The sequence below is a fragment of the Anser cygnoides genome, chromosome 5, assembly GCF_040182565.1.
Source record: "Anser cygnoides isolate HZ-2024a breed goose chromosome 5, Taihu_goose_T2T_genome, whole genome shotgun sequence".
NCBI lineage: Eukaryota > Metazoa > Chordata > Aves > Anseriformes > Anatidae > Anser > Anser cygnoides.
This window is the reverse complement of record NC_089877.1, coordinates 57,634,045-57,656,784: the sequence shown is the minus strand read 5'-3', so window position 1 is coordinate 57,656,784 and position 22,740 is coordinate 57,634,045. Positions and strand designations below refer to the sequence as shown.

At 45.0% G+C, this 22,740-nt stretch overlaps 1 protein-coding gene across 3 annotated transcripts; it reads right to left on the bottom strand.

The window, feature by feature from the left end:
- Positions 1-1,149: 1,149 nt before the first annotated feature.
- Positions 1,150-12,449, bottom strand: SIVA1 (SIVA1 apoptosis inducing factor). Of its 3 annotated transcripts, none has more exons than XM_066998427.1 (5): positions 12,277-12,448; positions 11,943-12,143; positions 11,012-11,168; positions 7,729-7,809; positions 1,150-1,165 (listed from the first exon to the last, which is right to left on the bottom strand). In XM_066998427.1, coding segments are annotated over exons 1-5 (558 nt in total). In that variant the 5' UTR covers positions 12,395-12,448; the 3' UTR covers positions 1,150-1,164. The 3 variants fall into 3 exon arrangements, with proteins under 3 accessions (XP_066854528.1, XP_066854527.1, XP_066854529.1); XM_066998426.1 differs by lacking the exon at positions 1,150-1,165 and adding an exon at positions 1,214-5,284 and having other exon boundaries at positions 12,277-12,449; XM_066998428.1 differs by lacking the exons at positions 1,150-1,165; positions 7,729-7,809 and adding an exon at positions 10,314-10,554 and having other exon boundaries at positions 12,277-12,443.
- Positions 12,450-22,740: the final 10,291 nt, after the last annotated feature.

The window sequence follows — 22,740 nt, the reverse complement described above, 5'->3', positions numbered from 1 at the left end:
TAAATGGTATCAAGGAGCTGCAACACCCTCTTTCCTTCATTCCTCAGACAAGTGTGGATTTAATGACCAAAGGAGTCAGGGTAGTTACAGCCTGTAGTGTACGACTTCCTTCTCCCATTAACACTACCTGGTACGGCGTACAGCCTGGAAGAACGCCCTAGCTGTAGTTTCCAGTGGGGTCAGGACTACGTCTGCTGCCTCTCTGGACCTAGTGACTTTCCTAGAAGACACACAATACTGAAGTCAGCAGAGTACTTGGCTGTAGGTATTCAGCTCTACCCGTACTCAAGCAATAAATCTTATTCTACATTAGGTAAGCTGAACTTTGTTACCTGTCCCAAACATACGTTACACTCTCTATACACCCACATCCTCAGGGTTTCCTGTAGAAACATGACTGATTAATTTTGGCATGCAATACTGGCCCAGCCAAAGCAAAGAGTACATCTCCCCTTGAGTTTTAAAGTGATTTCCTATTCCTCCTGATATTTTCAGTATTAACTCTGTTAATTCTGTTGTATAAACACAACTAGTAATGACTAGGGCAGGAAGAGGTGATAACTGCGTAGCACCTTTTGTCATTCACTCCTTTTTCTTTAGTACAATTAGAATAGAGTTGCCTTAAAAGAACTCTGTCATCCCTCACTGCCTGGCATCCATTTCTGTTCCAGGATATCCCCCCTAATTTGTGTGATCTTCTAGCTGGTAAACATAACAAATCTGGGAAAAGCAAACGAGACCATTTCTAGGCCCTTTATCTAGCTTATCTTTTCATTGTAGTAAGAAGTACAGAGTTTAACATATCCAGGGTGCTCTATAAAACTGCAGTAAAATCCCTGATAAAACACTAACTTAAAGTCTCAGACGGAAGACATTTACTTAGCATCATAGAATCAGAATGGTTTGGGTTGGAAGGGACATTCAAGATCACCCAGTTCCAACCCCTGCCACGGTCAGGGGTGCCACCCACTAGATCAGGCCCTCCAACCTGTTCCATATTCTCTTTAACTCCTTAAAATTCTCATAAACTCTTAAGAACTCTCTAAAATCTGGGAAACTATCACCAACCTTCTTCACCATGTTCAAATTCACTGTCTCAGTCTGCAGCCTGCGCATCCGAAGACCAATTTAATCTGCTCTTCTAGTGGTGTGAAAGGCCTGCAGTCTGACTCAAAAAAAAAAAAAAAAAAAAGGTTAAACTCTCAAAACACAAGACTTAATCATGTCCTTTCCCACCCTACTTATGGGAATGACTGATGCTTCCTGTCTTTGGCACCCATCCGTCATTGTCCCCTGGGTACCCACCGGTGTCATTTTCTAAGAGGAGCTATGGGGGAGTCCTGCCAGCCAGCTCTGGGGAAATTGCCCAGAGGGAAGGGAAGATTCAACACCCTGTTCCTGAATGGTACTGTCCCAGTTACCCTGCTTGGCTCCAGCCAGTCTAGAGATGAGCTTCAAAATAAAATCAAGATAATATGTCGTCTTGATTGTCTATCTATTGTGTCGTGATGTGCCCCCCCCCCCCCCCTTTAGGCAGCTCAGTGAAATACAAACATATGGACTCTGTAAATTCTTCTGTGAATGGTCTTATGTAAAATGCTCAGCCAAAGCAATGGTTATCGTTAAACAAACAACGACAACAGTAGAGCATAACAAATTACATGCAGGACCAGATCCTCAGCTGCGTAGCTCTATTTGCTCAATGACATGGGGCTGGTTTACACCTGCAGAAAAGCCAGTCCTTCGGGCTCACCATTAGTACGCGCAGCTAGCTGCTACAAAACCAACACGGAATCCACGCTATCCTCTTGATAAAACTTCAAGAAGTGCTCTTGTAGCTTGCTAAACTCTGAATGAAATGAGACTTTGTAGCATTTGCAAAAGAACATGGGGGTTGCAAAAGAACGTTGGGGGTTGGACCCGATGATCTTTCGAGGTCCCTTCCAACCCCTTCGATTCTGTAACAGTAAATGATAGCAAATCTCTCAATAAATATACGCCATAATCAAGAATGTACCCACAGCTAAGCAAACCAGACTAAAACAACTGAAATAAAATACTGCTGGAGACAGGTTTAAATATAGACTGACACGAGAGCATGTGAAGAGCAGTTCTGCTGCTGGGGCAAACTATCTCAGTAATACGAAATACCACGGGGAATGTGTCACAATAGTTTGCTACAACAAACAACAACCACCCTCCCAACCTACTGACTTTTTTTTTGCAGTTAATGGTAAATCTGTGTGTGCAATCTAGGTATTTCAAAAGCATTCTGAACAAGAATGAAACTTTAGAGCACATTACACTAAAATAAGCATCAAAATAATGATCTTACATTCATGTCACACCTTCCAAGAAGCTCAGTTCACAGCACTTTCACTTGTGTGGCATCTGACCAGCTTGTCAAAAACCATTCTTAACCGAGTGCTGCAGGGTACTATAACTTCAGTGATTCATACATGCAGCTGTTGGAACTGCTTGTTGGGTTGTGAAAAACTCCCAGTGCCAAGTGCTGATCTAAGAGAACCCAGATCTCCATCAGCCCTCTTGGCTCTGAGTAGTTAGTGAACAACAGATGGCAGCAGGAGTTAAGCAAACTAAGAAAATATTCTGAGCGGAGGTATAAAGTTAAAATCCTTGCAAGAACTGAAATTCTCAGAAAATACAGAGAGCAAATGTTGAAGTTTGAACTAGTTTTCATGCGCAAGTGATGTACGCCACTAAAAACATTAAAAGGTAGTCTCAGTTCTGAAGCACTCATTATCAAAGTTTTCATTTAACTCTCATAGAAGAGCCTGCCCGTGAAATTCATACTACGGAAATTTCAGATTTTCAGCTGTGACTGCACTGTAAAACAGCTGAAGACAATACCTGGCACTAGGGAAAAGATGAAAGAACCAGAAATGACATCGTTTGGCAGCAGATTACAAACACCATCAGCAATGAACGGACAGCATCACGAACTCAGCTGGCCTCTTCAGCAGAAAAAGGGACAGAACTACAGCAACAGAAAGAAAAATTATTAGTGTTGAAGTGGACAGAAGTGCAGGAGTCATCGCTGTATCAGCACAAAATGGACAAAGTGGGTAGATGATGTATGAAGAAATGCAGGGTTATAGCAATGATTATAAACATGAATATGTCAGCCTATGAAAACACAGAGAGTAGGAGACTTGTGCTAGTGAAGAAGGAAATCCCCCCTAATTTGGTTTACAATAAATTCTAGTTCTCAGTCTCACTAAGATGGTGCACTCATTGGATAGGCAAAGACCCAAAACAACTTAGAAAGGACTCAAAGATATTTCCAGGGCTTACAGACGCTGTTGAACAGCACCGACATGAACTCACATGAATTAAGTACTATTCTGTAGAGCTTCTTTACTTTACTCCATACAATTGCTGATTTAGAATTCACACGAAAATCTGACCCATCTAAACACACGGGTATCTTGAGCCATCTCTTTAAGTAGTAACCATCACTGTGACTGCAGCCAACTGCGAGCAAGTTCTCTCAGAGAAGTGAGGATTTCTAGAACAACCTCGAATTAAACCACTCATCTGAATTTGCAACATTATGAAGAAAGTGTTTGAGCTTTCTTCTTTTAACGTTTTAGTGAGAAGACCGTGAACATTTGCACATTGAATACACTTGCAGACGTATATTTTACTATACTGCAATAATTCCTTACAGCATTCCTCCAAAACAAGAACCATCCCAGGTTTCTAACCTTATTTTTTACTGGGTTTAAAAACATTTTCCAATCTAGTTTGCGGCAGTAAATAATCTTGGTATCATTGAAAGAGAAATCAGAACAATTAGATTACTCATTTAGCAAGCTATTACTCAGTGCAAGAAAGCGTGGGAGAATCAAGCTCCTAAAATGAAACTTGCTGGGACTGAGATACAAAAACTAACGCATATTTATGTATGTAAGCTGTTTGGTTGAAAATTTATCAATTTCTATAGGCTCAGGAATCTGCATTCTGCAAAGTCCTGCACTCTACAGCACAGCACATCAAAACACTTAAGGATATGGGTATGTTTCATCATATGAGTAGTTCTAACAGAGTAAACAGGATGCAAGAGTGGACATACTCAGACCACATATCCTCTTACCAGTTCCTCATTTCTGAGGGTTATCAGTAATCAACACATAGAAGAACGGAGCAGGTCAAAGAGTGTCAAAGGGTTTCAACAGTACTATAAATTCTTCAGTCTTCAAAAGCACCACGTGAAGAGTCAGCCTTACAATCCTAAAACATTTGTGCTTGTGACAGGCTCCGAAGGCCGCAGACGTGCCCTATCGTGCGATGGAAGTAGCCAGGCTTCCTGCCTGCCAGCAGCGCCTCCTCACTGCAGGGTCTTTGGGACGAGGACAGGCTCTGTGCGAAGCAGCACCTCTGGATCTCGTGCCCAGAACCACGCTGGCTCTGCTCTCGCTCACGCTGCCCACCCGGTCTGTGGCTCCCGTGCACCCTGCCCACCGGGACACCCGGCTCCTGCCCCGCAGAGCTCTCCCGCACTGTGCCCGGGCTGGTGCCAGCCAGGGACTCGCTGCAGGTCCGCTCTGCCCCATCACCCAGGTCAGCAGTGGAGATGTGCAACAGCTCCAGCAGCAGGTCCCAGGGAATGCTGCTGGCTGGGTTTTGCCTTGCCTGCCCCTCTGCATCTGGGAGTTCAGTGAACTTTCCACCCACCTTTTAATTCATGTGTCCAAACCCACCTCTCCAATTCTGCTTTCCGCAAGAGCACTTTGGGGGACTGCTGAAAGCCTTTCTAACAACAAGGTAAATGACACGGCTTCCTCTCCTCTCGTCCAGTGCTGCTCATCTCATCACAAAAGGCAGTTAAGCTTGGTCAGACTAATTTGCCCTTGATAAATCCACGTTGATTGTTCCCAGTTGTGTTCTTAACCTTCCTGTGTCTGGACATAGCGCTGGATGCAGCTTTGTGAAGATTCACTCGGTAACCTTTCCACGGACTTCGGTCACACTGACCAGCTTGTAATTCCTCAAATTGTTCCCTTTGAAGAACGGCACAGCCTTCATCTTTCTGCAATCATCAGGACCATTCCCCCGTTGCCACTGCCTTTCAAAGATGATGGCCTGCAGCTTCGTAATGACACTGTACTCCTCACTCAGCGCCCTCTGGTACATTTCTAAATACAGCTTTACACTCCTGCTGCTGGCACAACAATCACCTTCACGTCCTTGAGAAGCAACTTGTGTGTGATGTTAATTTAATGAAGATGTGGAACGTGATGCAAGGGTGTTGGTTTTTTTCCTTAAAAAAAAAAAAAAAAAAAAATCCCACCTTGCATATTGCCTGGCATATGCATAAATAATAAATTTGTTTTATGATACTGGCACCTTAAAATTTAAAGAAAAAACAGTTTCGTTAATTCATGTTTATGCACATACATTACAGTTTGCTTTTGTCTTTGTAGACAGCAAGAGGGTGAGTTTCACTGTGAATTTCAGGCTATATTTAACTACTACTATTTTGGATAAACTATTATTTTGGAAACATCTGCTTTGGACCTACAGATTTCTACGGCGGGCATTTAAAGGCAAAACAAAAGAAACCTAAAACTGTCCGCAGAGTTATAACAGTATGGATCAAACCGTAAGGGCTACAAAGAGAACCTCGGCAAAAATCTACTCAAAACCAGCAAAGCGATGCCACCTTGTGGATATAGCGCGAAACTTCTGAAAAGGTGAGAAAACGCGGCCGTTCGCTCATCCTGAGGCTGATCAGAGCAAAGCCGGCTCCTGCCCAGGGAGCCTCAGGCGATTTTCAGAACTTCCCTGCAGACTTAAGCGCGTGTGCTCGTGGAGCAGACCGAGACCCCGCCTGGTGGACCTACGGCGATTTTTACATCGCTGCGTGGGTTTATCAAGTAGGTATCTGGCCTCGCTACCTGCAAGTGGGTCTGTCAGTGAAAGAAACAGAAACACCCATTTCTTACAGAAAATAACAGAACAAATGAGATGGGGGTTATGGTTTCAGCTATCGCACTCGAATAAAGCAATGTAAGAACATAGAATTGAAGAAGTCCTGAAGTTTAAAATAAATCCTGCAACCGTTAACATCTTTAAGCAATAACCACCTCTGTGAGAGGTACGCAATAAAATGTCTTGTCACTAGGTTTTAGGGGAAATTACAACCACGAGAACTAAACTTGTAATAAAAATGGAATCGTTTGATTCCAGGAGCTGAGGCTTTTCCTTAAGGGAAAAACCAAACCAAAACAAACCCTACAAAATAACAAAAGCCTAGAATACACGGCAGTAACAAATATCATTAAAACTTGTATTACAATGGTAGTAGCTCAAAATTCAATCAACTACAGGGAGTATATTTCAACATTTTTACAAATAACTATATAAAAGATAAAGTTGTTGGTATAACTGTGATAGTCATTAAAACGTTATAAATATATAGCAACTATCTGATCACTCGCTGTTTAGCAATTTTATTAACATAAAATGGAATGTAACATTTAGAGTAATTTTATTCTAATTTCCTATCTATAAGCAGAGTTGATCTTTCAGTTATACTGCTTCTATTTATTTTTTAAAGTAGCATTAACACTTTTTGAAGCCTCTTGGCTACCTTTAATAGGTTAACCAATTTATTTCAATATGAACAAAACAATATTCAAAGCTTTGCTGCCTTCTCCTGGAAGAACCAGCATAGAAAAACTATAGAGTAGAAGAAACAGCGTAAGGAAATGAAATATCAGGGTACACACAGTCAGTCTTCGCCTTACAGGTCCTCATGCAAAAGCCCAAAGGAGGAAAGAAAGATGCTCTCTTGAAGAGTCTCCCATCTACCCACACATTTCACACCTACGAAGCAGTGATACCCAAAGTTTGCCTCTACGACCTGTATGGGTTTTGTTCTTCCCCCTGGTAGACTGCTTCTGCTGGATGGTTTGAGGTTTCTCCCCCCTCCAGGACAACCTCACACATTTCTATGACAGCTTGGGATCTCAGCTTGATGGGAAACATAGCAAACATAGCACAGAAACAAAGCGTAGGCCAATCCTGATCAGTTGAGTTCGCTCCCTTTTAGACAACAAATTGGGCTCCCTGAGACTTATTTCACCTGTAATGACAAACAGGCCTTAACAGAAATTCTGCATCCAACCACAAAAACCTTTCTGTAGGATATTTTCACCCATCCATATGCCAGCTCCTCAACGAATCCCCTTTCCTCTGAATGTCACGCAAACTTTTAGAACTTTGCACTGAATAGGAGGGGAAGAACAAAACAGCACAGCCCAGGATAAAAGAACATCTTCCTGCCCAATTAATAAAGCAGATTTCTTTGGCTCTACCATGTAGTCCACTGAGTACACAACATACAGCTCTATGACCAGTGGCAGCAGACAAGGCCTTGCAAATAGATGTTAACAAGACAAAGGAAAAAAGCTTGGACCTCCCTCCCTCTTGTAGATTTTTTTTTTTTTTCCTTCAAGGCAATTCAAAGATTTAAAACCAGTCCCCAGTCCTACCTCCAACTGTTCACCTAAGAACTGCAAAACAAGAGCTGGAGCTTTCCTCAGTAATGAAGCTTTGGGAAATACAAGCCCATGAGAAGCAGTTTTTCACACCTTCTGAATCCAGACAAGCGCATTAATTGGTAACCACTAAAAAACTTTCCTTACAGGCACGATGCACAACCCCAATGCAAGAGCATCCCTTCTCCTCCCAGTCTCTCACCAGTCTCTTCCTGACTCTACTCCTCCTGCTTTTTTCTTCTCCCAGCTCCTCAGTCTGATGAGCAAGCACCTTCCAAGGGGCCTGGGTAGAGGATAACACAAGTTTAAGCCATGCCATCGGTTTAGAGAAGACAGCTTTATATGAAATACAGTAGTAACTAAATGAGCCAAAAAACATATCAACTTCTCTGAAACACAAATCATTTGTAAACAACAAGTCTCTTCTCTCCAGGAGCCTGGAAGCAAAACAGTACTTTCAGTCTCTCACTCTCCAGAGAACGAAAAAAAAACACCACAGAAACACACTTAAAGGTTTCAGTTTGAAAAATATGCTGGAGTGAAAAACATTTTTGTTCACTGCTTAGAGCTTCAAATGAAGCAAAGCCGAGTTTTAAAATTTTTTTCCCCAAAGTAGCATGTAAACACGGTAGCTACAGATTCCTCCCATTCACAAAACTCAGCTTTGTGCCCCATGATTACCATAGGAACAACGTTGTTATCTGCCCTGTGATCCTGACAACCAGGGACCGCACCAGAGTGCCGCCGCCATTCCTAATCTGTGATAGCTTTGAAAGAATAGATAACGCCGTGGGATTCCTGCACGCTGACAAATCCTTGCGCTACTAGCTCACCCAACCGACTTAAACTGCCCGTGCTGCAGCCTGTCTGTTTGCTTTGGAGGTGGAAACAAGGCGCGTTTTACAGTTGTTCAAACTCCAGGCTGCAGTACGAACGAGTAAACTCTCCCATCCCAGCTGGCTACGAAGCATGCGGAACACGGAAACGCCGGGGGCACCAGCCGGGCTACGGCAGCACAACAATCCCCCCCGGGCACCCTAGAGGGCGCAAGCAGTGTTAAAGTGTCACTGCAGTTACAGAAGGTGCTGCTCCGTGTCTGGAAAGAGTGCCAGCCCGCGCCGCGTGGTGGCTGGCAGGCCCTAAGCCCCGCAAGGTGCACCTCGAGGTGCTGCTGCTCAGCGACAGCTAGCGTCCCGCCTGGCTGTGCTCACCCGTCCGCCCGGGGAGCTGCAGTGCGTGCTCAGGAACTGAAGGCCTGCAGCACGGAGTCTCCAGGGGGATGTTGCTGCAGCCGTTCAGTGCTTTAAGGAGGCTTGTAAGAAAGCTGGAGAGAGGCTTTTTATAAGTGCAGGTAGTAACAGGACAAGGGGTAACGGCTTTACACTAGAAGAGGGTAGATTTACACCAGGTGTAAGGAAGAAATTCTTTGTGCTGAGGCACTGGCACAGGCTGCCCAGAGAAGCTGTGGGTGCCCCATCCCTGGAGATGCTCAAGGCCAGGCTGGGTGGGGCTTTGAGCAACCTGGTCTGGTGGGAGGTGTCCCTGCCCATGGCAGGGGGTTAGAACTGGGGAGGCTTCAAGGTCCCTTCCAACCCAAGCCATTCCATGATTTTATGATTCGTTTTCAACAGCTCCTCATGAGACAAATACATCTCTCAACTGAGCTAGCATTGCAAGGGCCTTTCAGTTTCTTCACACAGAAGTAGCTATAGTGGATAGAAAGAGGTAAGAAAGTTACTCCTTGCAAAACAGACTAATCACAGTTGAGAAGACTGGGAAGCGTAAGTAGTAGGCCTTGTTTTGGAAATTCAGGGCAAGTAATAAGAGAAAATGAAGCTTTAGCTCAGAGTGTCATTAGGATCTTTTTCTCTCCCAAATCTGGGAAATTTTTTTCTGTATCCACTGAAGTCATCATTTTACTAAGATAAAGACCATTTGGGTTTGTAGTGTTGCCTTACATATGTTAAGGTTGGTTCACAAGATGAAAGGTCTGGTCAGTTGTGTTATTTTTCTGTAGCAAAACAGTAAAAGAAAATTATTGGGGGGGCGGGGGAGGAGGGTCCAGTAGTACTTAATGACAGTCCTACCCCTACAGCACAAACAATGCCAAGCAAACTGGTCTCTGCTATGACAGGAAAGGAAAATGAGGAATGTTAGTTTGTGGAGGTGTATCCCTGAGTGCTGACCATTTCTCAGACCCCTGTAGATGAGCTATTTCTGGTGGGTATTCAGGACAATATTAAGCATACAGCAGAGATGATCAAGTCATACAAATAAGCTGCTTTCTATGAAAGTGACCTAGTAAGGAAGGTACAGCAAAATTAGTCTTTGACACTGATCTCTCAGAGAAAAGTGTTGGCTTTCTGTTTGCACTCAAAAGCTCTAGCACCAGTGTTCTTCCCTATCAAAGGAGGCATAGAAATAATTAAAACTATTCAAGTTGCCAATAATAAGATGCTTATGACAGTTCATGAAAATTTAACCAGAAACCGGCATACTCTCTATCAGGAGAAGCCTTCAGGTGTGACTGATTGTCCAAATTAGCTCATAAACAAAAGGTTGTGCGTCCAGAAGCGATTTACACTCACCTGGAAGCATAAGAGGAGAAAATTATTTCTATTCTGATCCATAAAAGGGGTGTCATCACATGAGCAACAAGCAGAGAGACACTGAATAGATATTTGGAATTCTCTCTAACACAAGGAATACCTGTTACGACCACAAAGTAGTCCCTTCCAGATAGGCCTATCACAAAGGGGGACAAAGCAGAAAGTTGACTCAAAATAATCTAGAAATCCTCAAAATATAAAAGTTTATTTAGCTACAATATTAAAAAGTACAATATAAAGATATAAAACATAGAAATTCCATAATTAATTCACATGCTAAAAGGATTAATTGATCAGCCATAAGGAAGAGACTTCATGAATTTTATGGACGTCTTAGCCCTGAGGGCTATTTCATCAGGTTTCAGACTTGAAATATTGAACAACCATTGCAGAGAACTTGCTCACCAACATCGCCATAACTAGGAGGAGAAGGAAAAAAAAAAAAAAGAAAACCAGAAAAACAAAGTCAGTGTCTACTGCTTTTGGAACATAAAGAATGCCATTCTATTCCATTAGCAACTGTAACCATGGGACTCCGACACAGTTTCTTTACATCACAGAACTGTTAATAACAGTGTCCAAAACTTAAGTTACTCCTTAGGAGCGTGTTTATTCATTACCGGCTAGCATTGCTGGTGAGAAAGCAAGAGGAACATTTGCCTCCTAGAACATTTAAATACTAGACTTGCACTAAGACTGATTAGACGACTTCACGCAGGCGTTTTATTTCCCATGCTTCAGACAGTTTTACTGCTCCTAATTCAATATCCAAAGAGGTTAAGTCAATTGGATGTATGAGCTAGGTAGCTGTTGGGACTTCATAAGCTACAACCGATGTTCAGAGTTACAAGTTTGAGAAGTTGAAAAGGCACTTACTCAATTACGGAGCACAAAGAGCAGGTAACTGTGTTACAGCAGCTGCAGAGCCTGCTGCAGCTCTGGCATACGAACCGGTCACACTGCGAACACGCTTCCTTGACATCGGCAGTTCTTACACATGATGAGCAGGCTTTGGAAACTCCCACCGGCGGAACTGCTTAGAAAAGATGTAATTAAGTAAAGATGTACTTTATAGCAAAATGGAGAAAGAACCTGAAAACTCTAAGAACTGCAAGAGCATGGTGTCTCTGCTAGATATTACAGCTACAGGTAGCAGTGCTTTGAAAAACACAACTGCTTGCCCCATGGCTTTATTGGCTTTTCCCTCCACTCCTCTTAACGGAGAGATCATTAAGACAGTATCAAGCAGACCACACCTGAAACCATTTCCAAAGATCATCTAATTCCAATGCCCCGTCATGGGCAGGGACACCTCATTGAATCATTAAGGTTGGAAAAGCCCTCCAAGATCCTCTGCTCCAACCACCCCCCTACCACCAATGTCCCCCACTAAACCATGTCCCTAAGCACCACATCCAACCTCTCCTTGAACACCCCCAGGGACGGTGACTCCACCACCTCCCTGGGCATCCCATTCCAGCACCTGACTGCTCTTTTTGAGGAGAAATGTCTCCAAATTTCCAACCTGAACCTCCCCAGGTGCAACTTGAGGCCCCTCCCTCTGGTCCTATCACTAGTTACCTGTGAGAAGAGGCCGACCCCCAGCTCCCCACACCTTCCTTTCAGGCAGTTGCAGAGAGCAATGAGGTCTGCCCTGAGCCTCCTCTTCCCCAGACTAAACACCCCCAGCTCCCTCAGCCGCTCCTCACAGGACTTGTGCTCCAGGCCCCTCACCCGCCTCGTAGCCCTTCTCCGGACGCGCTCCATGGCCCCAAACCCACCCCTGTGCCCCAGCCCCCCCACTCACCCATCTCCGTGCCGGCCGCGCTCCTCAGCAGCCTCCCGTCGTGCCCGATGCGCAGCTGCCCGCTCCAGCGCCGCCCGGGGCCGGCGGCCGGGCCCTGTCCGTCGGGCTGCGTTGAGCGGCCGGCAGCGGGCCGGGGGAGCGGGGTCCAGGCGCCCTCAGCGCACGCCTGGGCGCCCCTGAAGAGCAGCCGCCGGGTGCGCTCTGCCGCGGGACACGAGAGGAGCGTTACCGGCGGCCCCCCTCAGCCCCCCGGGGGGGGGGGCTCTGAGGGAACGGGACGGCGTGGGGCGTCCCCCCCCACCCCGCCGCGCCCCTACCGCCCCCCCCGTCTCACCGAAGATCTCCCTGCGGAGCTCCTCGGCCCGCACCCCGCGGCTCAGCTCCCGCAGCCCCACGCGGGTCTTCAGCTGCAGCGGCGCCCCGTCCCCGAAGGGGCAGGAGCGCTTCGGCATGGCGGCCGGGCCCCCCCACCCCCTTCCCCGCCGGCCCGGCCCGTAACGGCGGCTCCCGCCCGCCAACCGCCCCGCCGCCGCCGCTGCCGGCCAATGGCGGCGCGAGGAGAGGAAGATTGACGGGAGGGGGCGGGACCTGGCCTCAGGGGAGCGGGCGGGACTGAGGGGAGCGAGCGGGACGCGCTCGCCGTGACCGGGGCTGTCGCCGCCGCCGGGCTCTGGGGGCAGGGGTTACGCCCCGGTGGGAGCCGGGCGGTTCTGCCGAGCCCTCCTGGCAGCCAAACCCTCGGGTTTCGGGACCTTTCCGTGCCCGGCCAGGGGGAGCGGGAGGTGCCGGGGTGCTGCGCCACCCGCAGGCTCCGCCAGTCCGCCTGGAGACGCCTCCCACACGCTCCCAAATTTTTGTTGTTGTTGTGGAAAGCACCGCGACGCCAGCGAGGCTTTGGGGTGTGGATTTCTCGATAAACTCTCCTTCCTCGCTGGCTGTTTTGGACTCAGATTCTTATGTAAATGTCGTGGGTGTCACAGTTGTTTACAGCTTCAAGTAGTTCCTCCTCAAGGTGCTTACTAAAGTTATATCAGTCCAAATGCTGTAGAACTACCAAAAACGTGCACAAACACAAGAATTCACAGTTTTGAAATGAGGTCTGAGAGCCTCGGGCTGGTCAGAGACTCTCTCAGCTCCCCAGGTTAAACATGTAGGGCCACCAGGCCAGACTCAGTCGTGTCCCAGAGGCTGCTGCTCAGTTTCACTAAAATCACCGAGTTTTCTGGGACTTGCTGCTTTCACAGTGTGATGAAGAAATATTGTAATTAATTTCCTATTGACTGGTAAGCTGGCTGCAGCAATGTACCTATTACTTTGTAACTTAAGTGCCACATCCAACGCCAAGTAGCAGTCAGTGTAGGAGGGGGTTCTGCACTGATGAACAAACGCACGCTTCAAGAAGCTTTGTAGAAGCTACGCTTTGTAGAAGCTACAGCTGTAATGCACAAAATTGTAATTCACAAAAATACCTTCCACACTGCAAGGTCTGGCTCCTGCCACACACAGCTGCAAAGATTTATACTTCGGCTTTTTCTGCATGTACTTGTAAATGTACGCTTAAACATATTCTACAGAAAATTTTCCTCTGCTTGTGGAAAACTCTCGGTCTTTTCTTTATCTCTCAGGCATTTTCTTTGTAAATAATCCTTAAATATAGGCCCTGGTGTCCCTGAAGCTCTCTGAGGCACATCAGTGAGCGGAAATGTAAACTGGCTCAGACCGTGCCCCGTCAGGACAGAGGGCACTAGGTCACACACGTTTCATTAGGATGGCAAAAGGCAGAGCTCAGCTGCCTGCGGCCTGGATGAGACACAAAGAACAAAGTTAAAAGCGCCCTTCTGCTCGCAGTGCTCTGAAGCTGCGATCTGGGGATATGAAATAGATTTGAAAGTGACCAGCTTGTGCTGTAGTGGTGCTGCTGGAGTGTCATGGAAGAGGAAATTTAAGGACAGTTCCTCTGAGGGCTGTTACATTTGCAGGCTGCCACCGCCACCCCACTGCAGGGCAAATGCAGAAATCTGATTGCCACTGAGTCATCTGCGGGTGTTGACAACTCCTCTTTAATTTCTCTGCAAGCCTCAACCTTAATAACATCTGTTACTGATCAGATATTTCCTATTTGTGAGAGGTATTAAGGCAAAATATATATATATATTTTTTTCTGTATCAATGTATCTTAGCATCCTAAAGGGAATTGGTTCACCTGCCGGTCTGTTGACTTGCTACCCAACAGGATGATTCCCAGTACTTTATTAATGTCACAGCAGTAAGCCTCGAGGAAGATCCACTGGTGATTTGGAAGTAGAAAAAAGACTGAGATCTGATCTGGCAAAGACTGCTGGCACTGAGCATTCATGAAAATTAATGCTGACAATTTCCCAGGTTATTTGAAGAGATTGTGTGTTGTTACACAGCTTCTGAATAGGAAAAAGCAGCCCAAACAAATCCCAAACCACTAATGGTAATTGTGAAATATGATAATTTTGTTTTATCCTCGAAAACATGTTTGTAAAAGGAAGCAGAGAATAAAAATGACAGGATTTTTCTTGCTACTTTGCTTCTCCCATGCCCGTGTGAATATTACAGACAAATTGCTTGGTTGATAGCTTTCTCTCTTACAGAACAAAGAAAAATTGCATTTCAAATTTTCAATAGCTTCCATTTCCAGCAAGCAAATTTGAAGAGCAAAATGGACTGGGCTGTGCTCACTAAGTCTGTGTCTTCTAATACTCCATTTCTACCAGCGCTTCAATGAAGTCAGGGCACACACAGGAGGATTCTGGCCATAGTTCACCTCCTTTGAGGCTTCTAGCAGTTTAGAGACTAGAAACGTTCTGAGCCCAAGTTTCCATTTGGATCTTACTGCTTCATAGTTGTCAGTATGTCATCATGAATCTGTCCAGTCCCCCTCTCAAAACTGGTAACGTTTAATTTCTTCTTTTGTCCGGCAAGATGTACAACTTTGCAAAATGTTATTAAAAACCAAACCAATCATTTTCTGTACGTCTCATAGTCCCTAGCGTCCTTTCTGAAGGAGGGTGGCCAGTGCTCCAGCTGTGGACATGCTATGCATCCGGGCAGCATGAGCCTAAAGATTTTTTCTTGGTCCCTTCCCTAATAATTCCTAACATCTAATTGATCATGGCGATTACTGCTTGAGAACTAAACCGGTGTTTTCAGGGAACTATTCATAAATGACTCGCAGCATCACTCCCCTGAGTGCTAATCGCTTTCTAATCGCTTAATTCACAACCCATCATTCTATGTATATAATTGAGGTTATTTTTCCCCCATGCGTGTTACTGCACACTGACACCGCCAATTTATTGCCTGTTAGGTGTAGTGAAAGTCTTGAAAATATGCAGCTGTACCTCTTCCCAGCCGGCTTTTAGATTTGACTTTACACAATAATGCAGCAAACACTGATACCTCTCTGCTCATCTCCTTTCTCAGATTACTTATAAATATGTTGACAGACACAGACATCTTGCCTGAACCTGCCTGAGGTTAGTCCTCAGGATCACAGCGATCCCTTTGTAAAGACTGGCACCACGTTCCTTTCACACCAAGACAAATTTAAGTAAACATCACATTTGGACCCAAATTACAATAGACTTTGCCTATAAAATGGGCAGATTTAGATTTTCAGTACTCCAGTAAGCACTGAGAGATTATTTTTGTTTCTGATCCTTCAGTAACACAATCGAGGTAAATGTTTGCCTGTCTGCCAATGCTTTCAACTGCTCCAAAATGTAATTTTTGGTAATTAGAAATAAACGGGTAGTCTGGAATAGAAACCACAGACAGTTTAAATCGCAGACATTGCAAATCAGGATTGGATGCTTTCTTAAAGGGAAAAGAACTTACGCATTTGGAAGAGAACAAACTGAGGAAAATTCTGCCTTGTGTTTTAGTCAGTGTCAGACTAAATATTCCCGATGTCTGATTTGGCTTTGTGAAACTAAATATTCATCACTCCAATCTTCCTGTCTATGCCTTGCTTTGCAAACAACCTTTATCCATTTACTGTAACAAGTTAAAGTATTCAATTTTAGAAACAGATGGCAGAAAAATAGCAATCCAGAAGATTATACTAGCTTTTAAGTTGTTCTAAGGGTCGAATAGTAGGATCCTATAAGCACTGGAGAGCCTTAAATATATTTCATCCTTCTGAAAGCCCTCCCCTACACGCATTTGTAATTAAAGTTCCCCATTTATTCTATTATTTCATTATTAGGCCATTTATAAAGAAATCAAAACTTTATACCTAGAGGTGGGGCTCTGCCTACACACAGCTGTACATCAGGAGTTTCCTCAATGATTCTTCTCAATTTGTACTGATACAAAAGGAGGAAAGCATTTTGGTCAATTCTCTAGTTCTTTTCTAATGTTTTCATGACAAAACGGTGAAACGAATATTCTGGAAATTCTTTTAGGTAGAACATTTATTACAGCGGCGGTTGTAGGTGGCCATGTGCCATACGCAGGCTGTTTTGGGGCAGGTGATGTATTGGGATCGGGATGCACACGCATCCCCTGCACAGGACCGAAGAACAACACCGCACCCCATGCCCTCAGCCCCACCGTGCCCTTCTTCCCGTGATCTGCAGTAGGGATTCGAGGATAATAAAACTGTCTCGAACACACCTGTTTTTATTAGAACGGCCCAGGGCTGCTTCCTTTCTTCTGTGCCCTTTTATTTCTGTATCACACTGTCAGCCTTACCAGACAGGTTTACAACCCCTATCAAAGGGCTGCACCCTTCAGACATCATCTGTGAGCGAGTGCCAGCACACAGCCGCACGTCATTTTACTATGACTAGTGAGCGACCCAGCTCACGTCCTGATCTTGACGAGTCGCTCCGCACATCAAAAACCATTTGGTAAGCCAGGGAGGAGCATTGAGAGCTGGGAGCATTAAGCCAGGGAGGAGATTAAGGGCTGGCTCTGGAGGCATGCTGCTGCTAAGCCAAGCCTCTGCCACCCTGGCACCGCAGCCAGTGTCTGCACCTAAATTAGCACGGCACGGCTGAGTTTCGTAGCGTGCTCCTGTGAGACAGACCAGTTTCGCTCAGTAGATCAAAATACTTGAAGGTCCCACTTACACTAGAGGGCACTCTGTAAACTGTTACTGCTGTTACAAAGGTGTGATTGTTCTGCTGACAGCGGCGTACAAAGGGGCTGCTTTCCAGTTTTTATTGTTGCTCCCGGCCTTTCAAGTTGTGTGTCTGCCTTTCTGCTGTACACAGTTTCCTTTCAGTTTGCCTCTTTCCCGTTTAATCTATCAAGAAGAAAGACAACCCCAAAACCCACACAGCTGGGTATCAAACAGAGCCCGCGCGCACGCACCACGCACACACACACAGTGGATACCAAATTAAGGACCCACCAGCAATGCACATCCACGTGCTTTGTGTGGCTATAAAACCATGGCATGTAACCAGCTCCTGTGTGAGGCTGAATGAGTGTCCGGACGTGAGAGCAGCCCCGTGCCCACGTCTGCCACCTGAGATCAGGCAGAGAGAACTGCTGTTATTGACCCGGAGGGGTGGTTTCTTCCTCTGGAGCTGGCAATGTTTTTCATCTAATTCTAAGAGACTGTGCAAAAATTCGTTAAACTGGAGTCCAAGAAGAGCTGTTCCATCACTCGGTGTGTGCAGGTACCTCTGCCCTTTCACTAGCCCCTCGCAGTACACGACACCCTCCTCCTCCTCCTCCTCGCACGGCATGGGGAGGGCCGGGAAAACCTCTCTGCCTCCGCACTGCAGCTGCGCCCAGTCCGCACCCGGCGTTGTTATTTTGGTGCGGAACGAAGCCTTGCTCCAGGACAGCGCTGTTCGTTGTGCCTCCGTGCCCTGCTTTATTCACTCCCTAAAGCAGCCGTTAGCTGGAACGGCTCAAGGCGCACCCATTCAGCCCCAAAGGACAGAACCGGCACGTGTTGGCAAAGGAGCAGGCACCCTGCGCTCACTAGGTATTACGGGTGCTTCCGCAGCAGCGGCCCACAAAGCATGTTTATTTTAAGTTTGTGTGACTATCTTGTCAACCCTGGACAGAGAGGGTCTCCGTCTGGAAAACAGAAACTGCACGGAGTCAAAGCAAGTGTCCAAACAGTGCCAGGATAACATGCCACAGCCACAGCAACCGTCACTAGGGCTAGCGTGGACATTTTCTTTGTACAGCCTTTTAGGTTGGAAGCTGTTTACGCTGGGAAGTCTTCAAGGCTCTCATTCTCTCTCTTTGCTCTCTGCTGAGCCGTTTGCACGAGTGGTGTGCTACGAACTATAAAAGTAACATTCAGTCCTAGGCCCGCTATCCAGGGTGCCAATTAATAGAGACTTTTTTTTTGTGCTGCTGGCGTGTTTCCCCAGGATGGAAATCGTCAGTACATTTTACGTAGGGCTCAGACTTCCAGCAGTACCAGCTTTGGTTTTTTAATCATGTAATCTCATGCAAAGCTATCTCTAATAGGCAAATTGTCTTATCTCGTTTGTAATGCCTTAACGAGTGTCTTTTATTTCTTCCACGTGATCTTTTGTCGTGTATATTGAAATGCATCATATTCTATATACATATGTTCAGTACATTCCTGCCATTTATATGCTCTGGTTTCTTATTTGTGTTGATTTTTTTTTTTAATCTTTTGTCTTTTGTTTTGCTGCATCAGAATTTCAGAGAAGATATCGATGTGACAGACGACAGCATATTCTTATCTTTTATTGTAACTTTCTTGTCTTCAAGATTTGGAAGATCTCCAGATTGATGGCAAGGACATTCAGTATTGCCTCTTTCTCTAATCCTGATTCTTTATTGCGATCTAGAATCTACAAAAAGCTACCGTATAAATGTATCATCACTAAATCTGGTGCAAACGTAAAACAGTAAGGTTGGCATTGAACAACTGACGGAACAGTGGAAGGGTAGCCTGATATCCCTCTTCAAAACTCACTGCCCTCCAGTTCTTGTCCCGGTCCCTGGTAGTTCTTTTGGCTGAGTTCAGCACCCTGCACTGTTCTGCAGGAATTTGTTGCTGCTTTACTCCAGCTTCAGTTCTTCTGGCAAAGTTGGAGATGCTTTTTTGTCCTGCCCCCAAATTTATTTCACCACTCAGTGTAGGCAAGTAGAGATCGTTGATGTAGAAGTAGAGATCTAGTCTGCAGAATGTATATGCCCAAAATCAGTGGACCAAATCCTAACCTAAAACATGGTTTTGATTTCTTAGTTGCCTTTTCCAGTAATCTTTAGAACTTATAGAGAGAAACATAATGCTGTTTCAGAATGGCAAGGCAAACCTTTTGCAAACTTATCGAATAAATGTCTTCTAACTACATTTCATCTGACGCAGACGTGATTACAGCTCTGTTGGTACAGATACAAAATGCAATCCAGAATTCTCAAAGAATGCGTGAATACGATTGCAAGGCAGGAAGAAATGTTTTTAATAAATCTATCAAATTGGGAATGGTATCATATTTTTTTGAGAACACCAAGTGTAATACTATTAAAGAAGACAGTGAAAAAATTATGCTGACAATTTGAGGGTTGATGGTCTAGACTCTGTAGTCTGCACACGGTCTTCCTGGCTGGAATAACTGAAGCAAAAGAAAGTTGGAGTACAAAATGCAAGTTCTGAATTTGACCAGCATTGCCTATTTTTGATGCTGTAGTGTGCTAAGTAAGCAATAAAGCACTGATATACACGTGACCGTGCACTGGGAATATTGCTAGTCTTACCTGTAGTGAGGCTGATTCTGGAAATAAGAATGGCCCACCATCTCGCCTGATTCTCCTTTTCTTCTTCACCCATTTGCCAAAGACACAAAACATTGCAACAGATGCCAGTGGACTTTCAGCATGGCTGAGTGGTATTACCCACCAGCATGCGTAACTGGAAATAACTTCCCTCGATCTCCTGGCCATTATCCTCCTGGTATTGTAGCCCAGCATGCAGGCTGGTTTGTTCAAGATGCGAGTGCGTTGTTGGTTCGTGTCCAGCCTGGCACCTGCTGTGAAGCTCAGGTCCTGTTTAGCGAAGCTGCCGCTCAGCCAGGTGCTTCCCTCTGTACCGAGAGGCGGGGAACCCTGTTCTTCTACCCCAGCCTCAGGAGCTTTTTGTTGCCCAGCCCTCAAGCTGACCGAGGTCATTGCCTTTTGCTGCCAGCCACTCCTCCCAGTTCAAAATGTTTTCACTCATCACAGGCCGGGTTTCCATGCGTGGCAGAGCATGGCACTGTTTCATGAATCTCAACGGAAACATGACTCCAAATACAATAGGTTTGTGACTCAGAATTTCCTTTTCAGAAGCAAAAAACACCATTAAATACCTTTCTATGACAGTGACTGCTAATGCACCGTATTTATCCAGTTCATTGTTTTGCCACGTGCACCAAAGGTTCACTGCAGCACCCCTGCACAGGAGCATCCCTATTCACAGGCCAGCCGGGCTTCCCCAAACCTCAGCAGCAAATGCCTTTTCCACACATTTGAAGAATTAGGCACAGTTCACCTCAAAGCTTTGTCCGATTAAGGGGAAGATGAAGACGCATACTGCCATCTCTGCTGCAAGGGCACTTGGCTGTTCTGTGGTTCTTAAGAAACAAATCACCAGTACTTCTGCCCAGGGCATTTTAAGGATTTCAGCAGCCACCAAAAACTATCGGAGCACTCCGTCACTTACCAAGCACTGGGAAGGTGTCTCCTGAAACCTAACGCTGTTGTCTGAGGCACTATTTAGAGGCCTGTAATGCAAACTCCAGTACATGGGCTCAACTTCTAAAAGGCAATGCCTGTCAGTGTAAGGGTACATTATCTCAACTGCAAGAACATTCAAATACACGAGTGTTATTTTTTTCCTGAAAAGGACATGTCCTTGCCAAAGACATTTGTGTAGACAGTTTTCAAGTGTGTACTACTTCCAACCACTGCAAAATGCAGCTGCTGGCCAAACTTTGATATATGAAAGGAAGCTATAAACACTTTGTGTTTACAGAACATCTCCTTTCCTGAATCTTTTTTTTTTTTTTTTTTTTTTTTTGCTTCTGGACAGTCTCATTGGGCTGACAGGCAAATATCTAACGCAGTCTCTACAGCAGAAATGAACAGATAGTAGTAGCACACCGAAGTATTTTAGAACAACTAGATTCCTGTGAAGATATAGGAAATTAAAAGGCAAAATCTTGAAATTCTTATTCAGACTTTACTTCTTTAAATGTCCCTATGACTGATTTGTGCACGGATGATGTTTTACTTTAAACTTGAGCAATATGTAAAGGTTCAGCCTCACAAAGAGTAAAAGCGACAGTAAGGTTTCTGCCTGGTATTCCCTCCCAGAGCTTCTTTTTGACAGACTGTTATTTGGGAAGGAAAGAACAAAGCTTCTCACCTCCATGAAGCAGGCTGCACGATGCATTCCTCACACACCACCAACCCTGTGTAGTACAGTGACGGCCAAGCAGCTCCACGTCTCAAGCACCCTCTTTTTAATCGGCAACATGAATCTAATGAAGACACGAAACCAACACTAATAAACTCCCCTATATTTAGTAGCCAACAAATCCACAAGCTGCTCCCTTGATACAGCGCCTGCGCCACAAATAGGGACCTCTTCTAAAGATAATACGGTTGGAGCAGTATGTTTCTTTTTTGCCTGATGCCTAGTTAAAAGGGTGATGTCAGTTCATCCATTTTGCAAACATCCAGGACTTGAAATTGGCCCTCTGATGGAAATGAAACATATTAAAAATTAAGAAGCCAGGCTACTTCCATGCGGTATAAGGAGCTGGCTAAGGCTTGACCCCATATAAATTGTTATGGGAAGTGTGTACAAGCAGAGAGGTGATATTAATTGCAGTGCTACAACGGCCAGACGGTCTCACTGTTCCCATTTTCACCATGCTGTGTACCTTCTTTCCTCCCTCCCAGCCTTAAGACTCTGCTCTCCAGCTGATAGACAACAGATGGACCAGCAACAAAACAGAGTGCTTGCCCAGTGGGTAATTTCAGCAGATACTTACTCAGTGTTGTTTTTTTTTTTTTGCATTGAGTGATGCCAGTGTCACAAGGAGTTTGATCAAACTGCTTCAGATGCGTTGGCTACCAGTCAAGCATCATTCTACGTGAATTTATATATAAGCAATGCAAAGGAAATGAAGAAACGGTTAATTAGCAGCGCAGCTCTCTTACATCTCGTAGGCATTGCTGTGAATTGTGCGCCTGCTCTCGTTGGCTGGACAGGTCACTCACCTGCAGTTCAAGGCTCCTAAAATGCTTCTGAAATGGATGAGAAGAGTCATTTCTATCAAAGCTTCTGAAAAGCCCTAACAGGACTTGTTTGAAGCCCTTATACATTGTACATTTGATATCTACCATTCCTTTCTAGTACAGTGAATGTTGATGGAATTCACTTGAGTTATTCTGAGCCATCTGTTACAGAAAGAACGTTAGTGCATTTCCTAATTGATGCAGCAAGGAAATGTTTTGCTTCATTGTAAAACCATTCTTCATCCCTGTGAGATAACTGAAGACGACTAACCTTGACCCTGCATCAATAAAGATGGATCACCGCCCAGTTTCTGAAAAGGAGTCTCATCAAGTTTATAGAATATGTAATAAAATTAAAAAAAAATCCAAATACTGAGATTTTTTTCTTCATAGACTGAAAGAAAATATCCATTCTTTCAGTAATGCTGCTAGTTAGTTTCTAGAATCCATGAAATACGGAACCAGGTTTTCGTATGAAGTGCATTTTGTAAAAGTAAAAGGAGAGAGAGAGAGAGAGAGAGAGAGAAAGCAAGCACTG

Coding starts and splice junctions, on each gene's coding strand:
- SIVA1 (XM_066998426.1), bottom strand. CDS start 12,394: ATGCCGAAGCGCTCCTGCCCCTTCGGGGACGGGGCGCCGCTGCAGCTG. Junction 12,144..12,276: donor GCTCCGCAGGGAGATCTTCG/GTGAGACGGGGG, acceptor GTCCCGCGGCAG/AGCGCACCCGGCGGCTGCTC. Junction 7,810..11,011: donor TCTTTGTGCTCCGTAATTGA/GTAAGTGCCTTT, acceptor TCCTCTACCCAG/GCCCCTTGGAAGGTGCTTGC.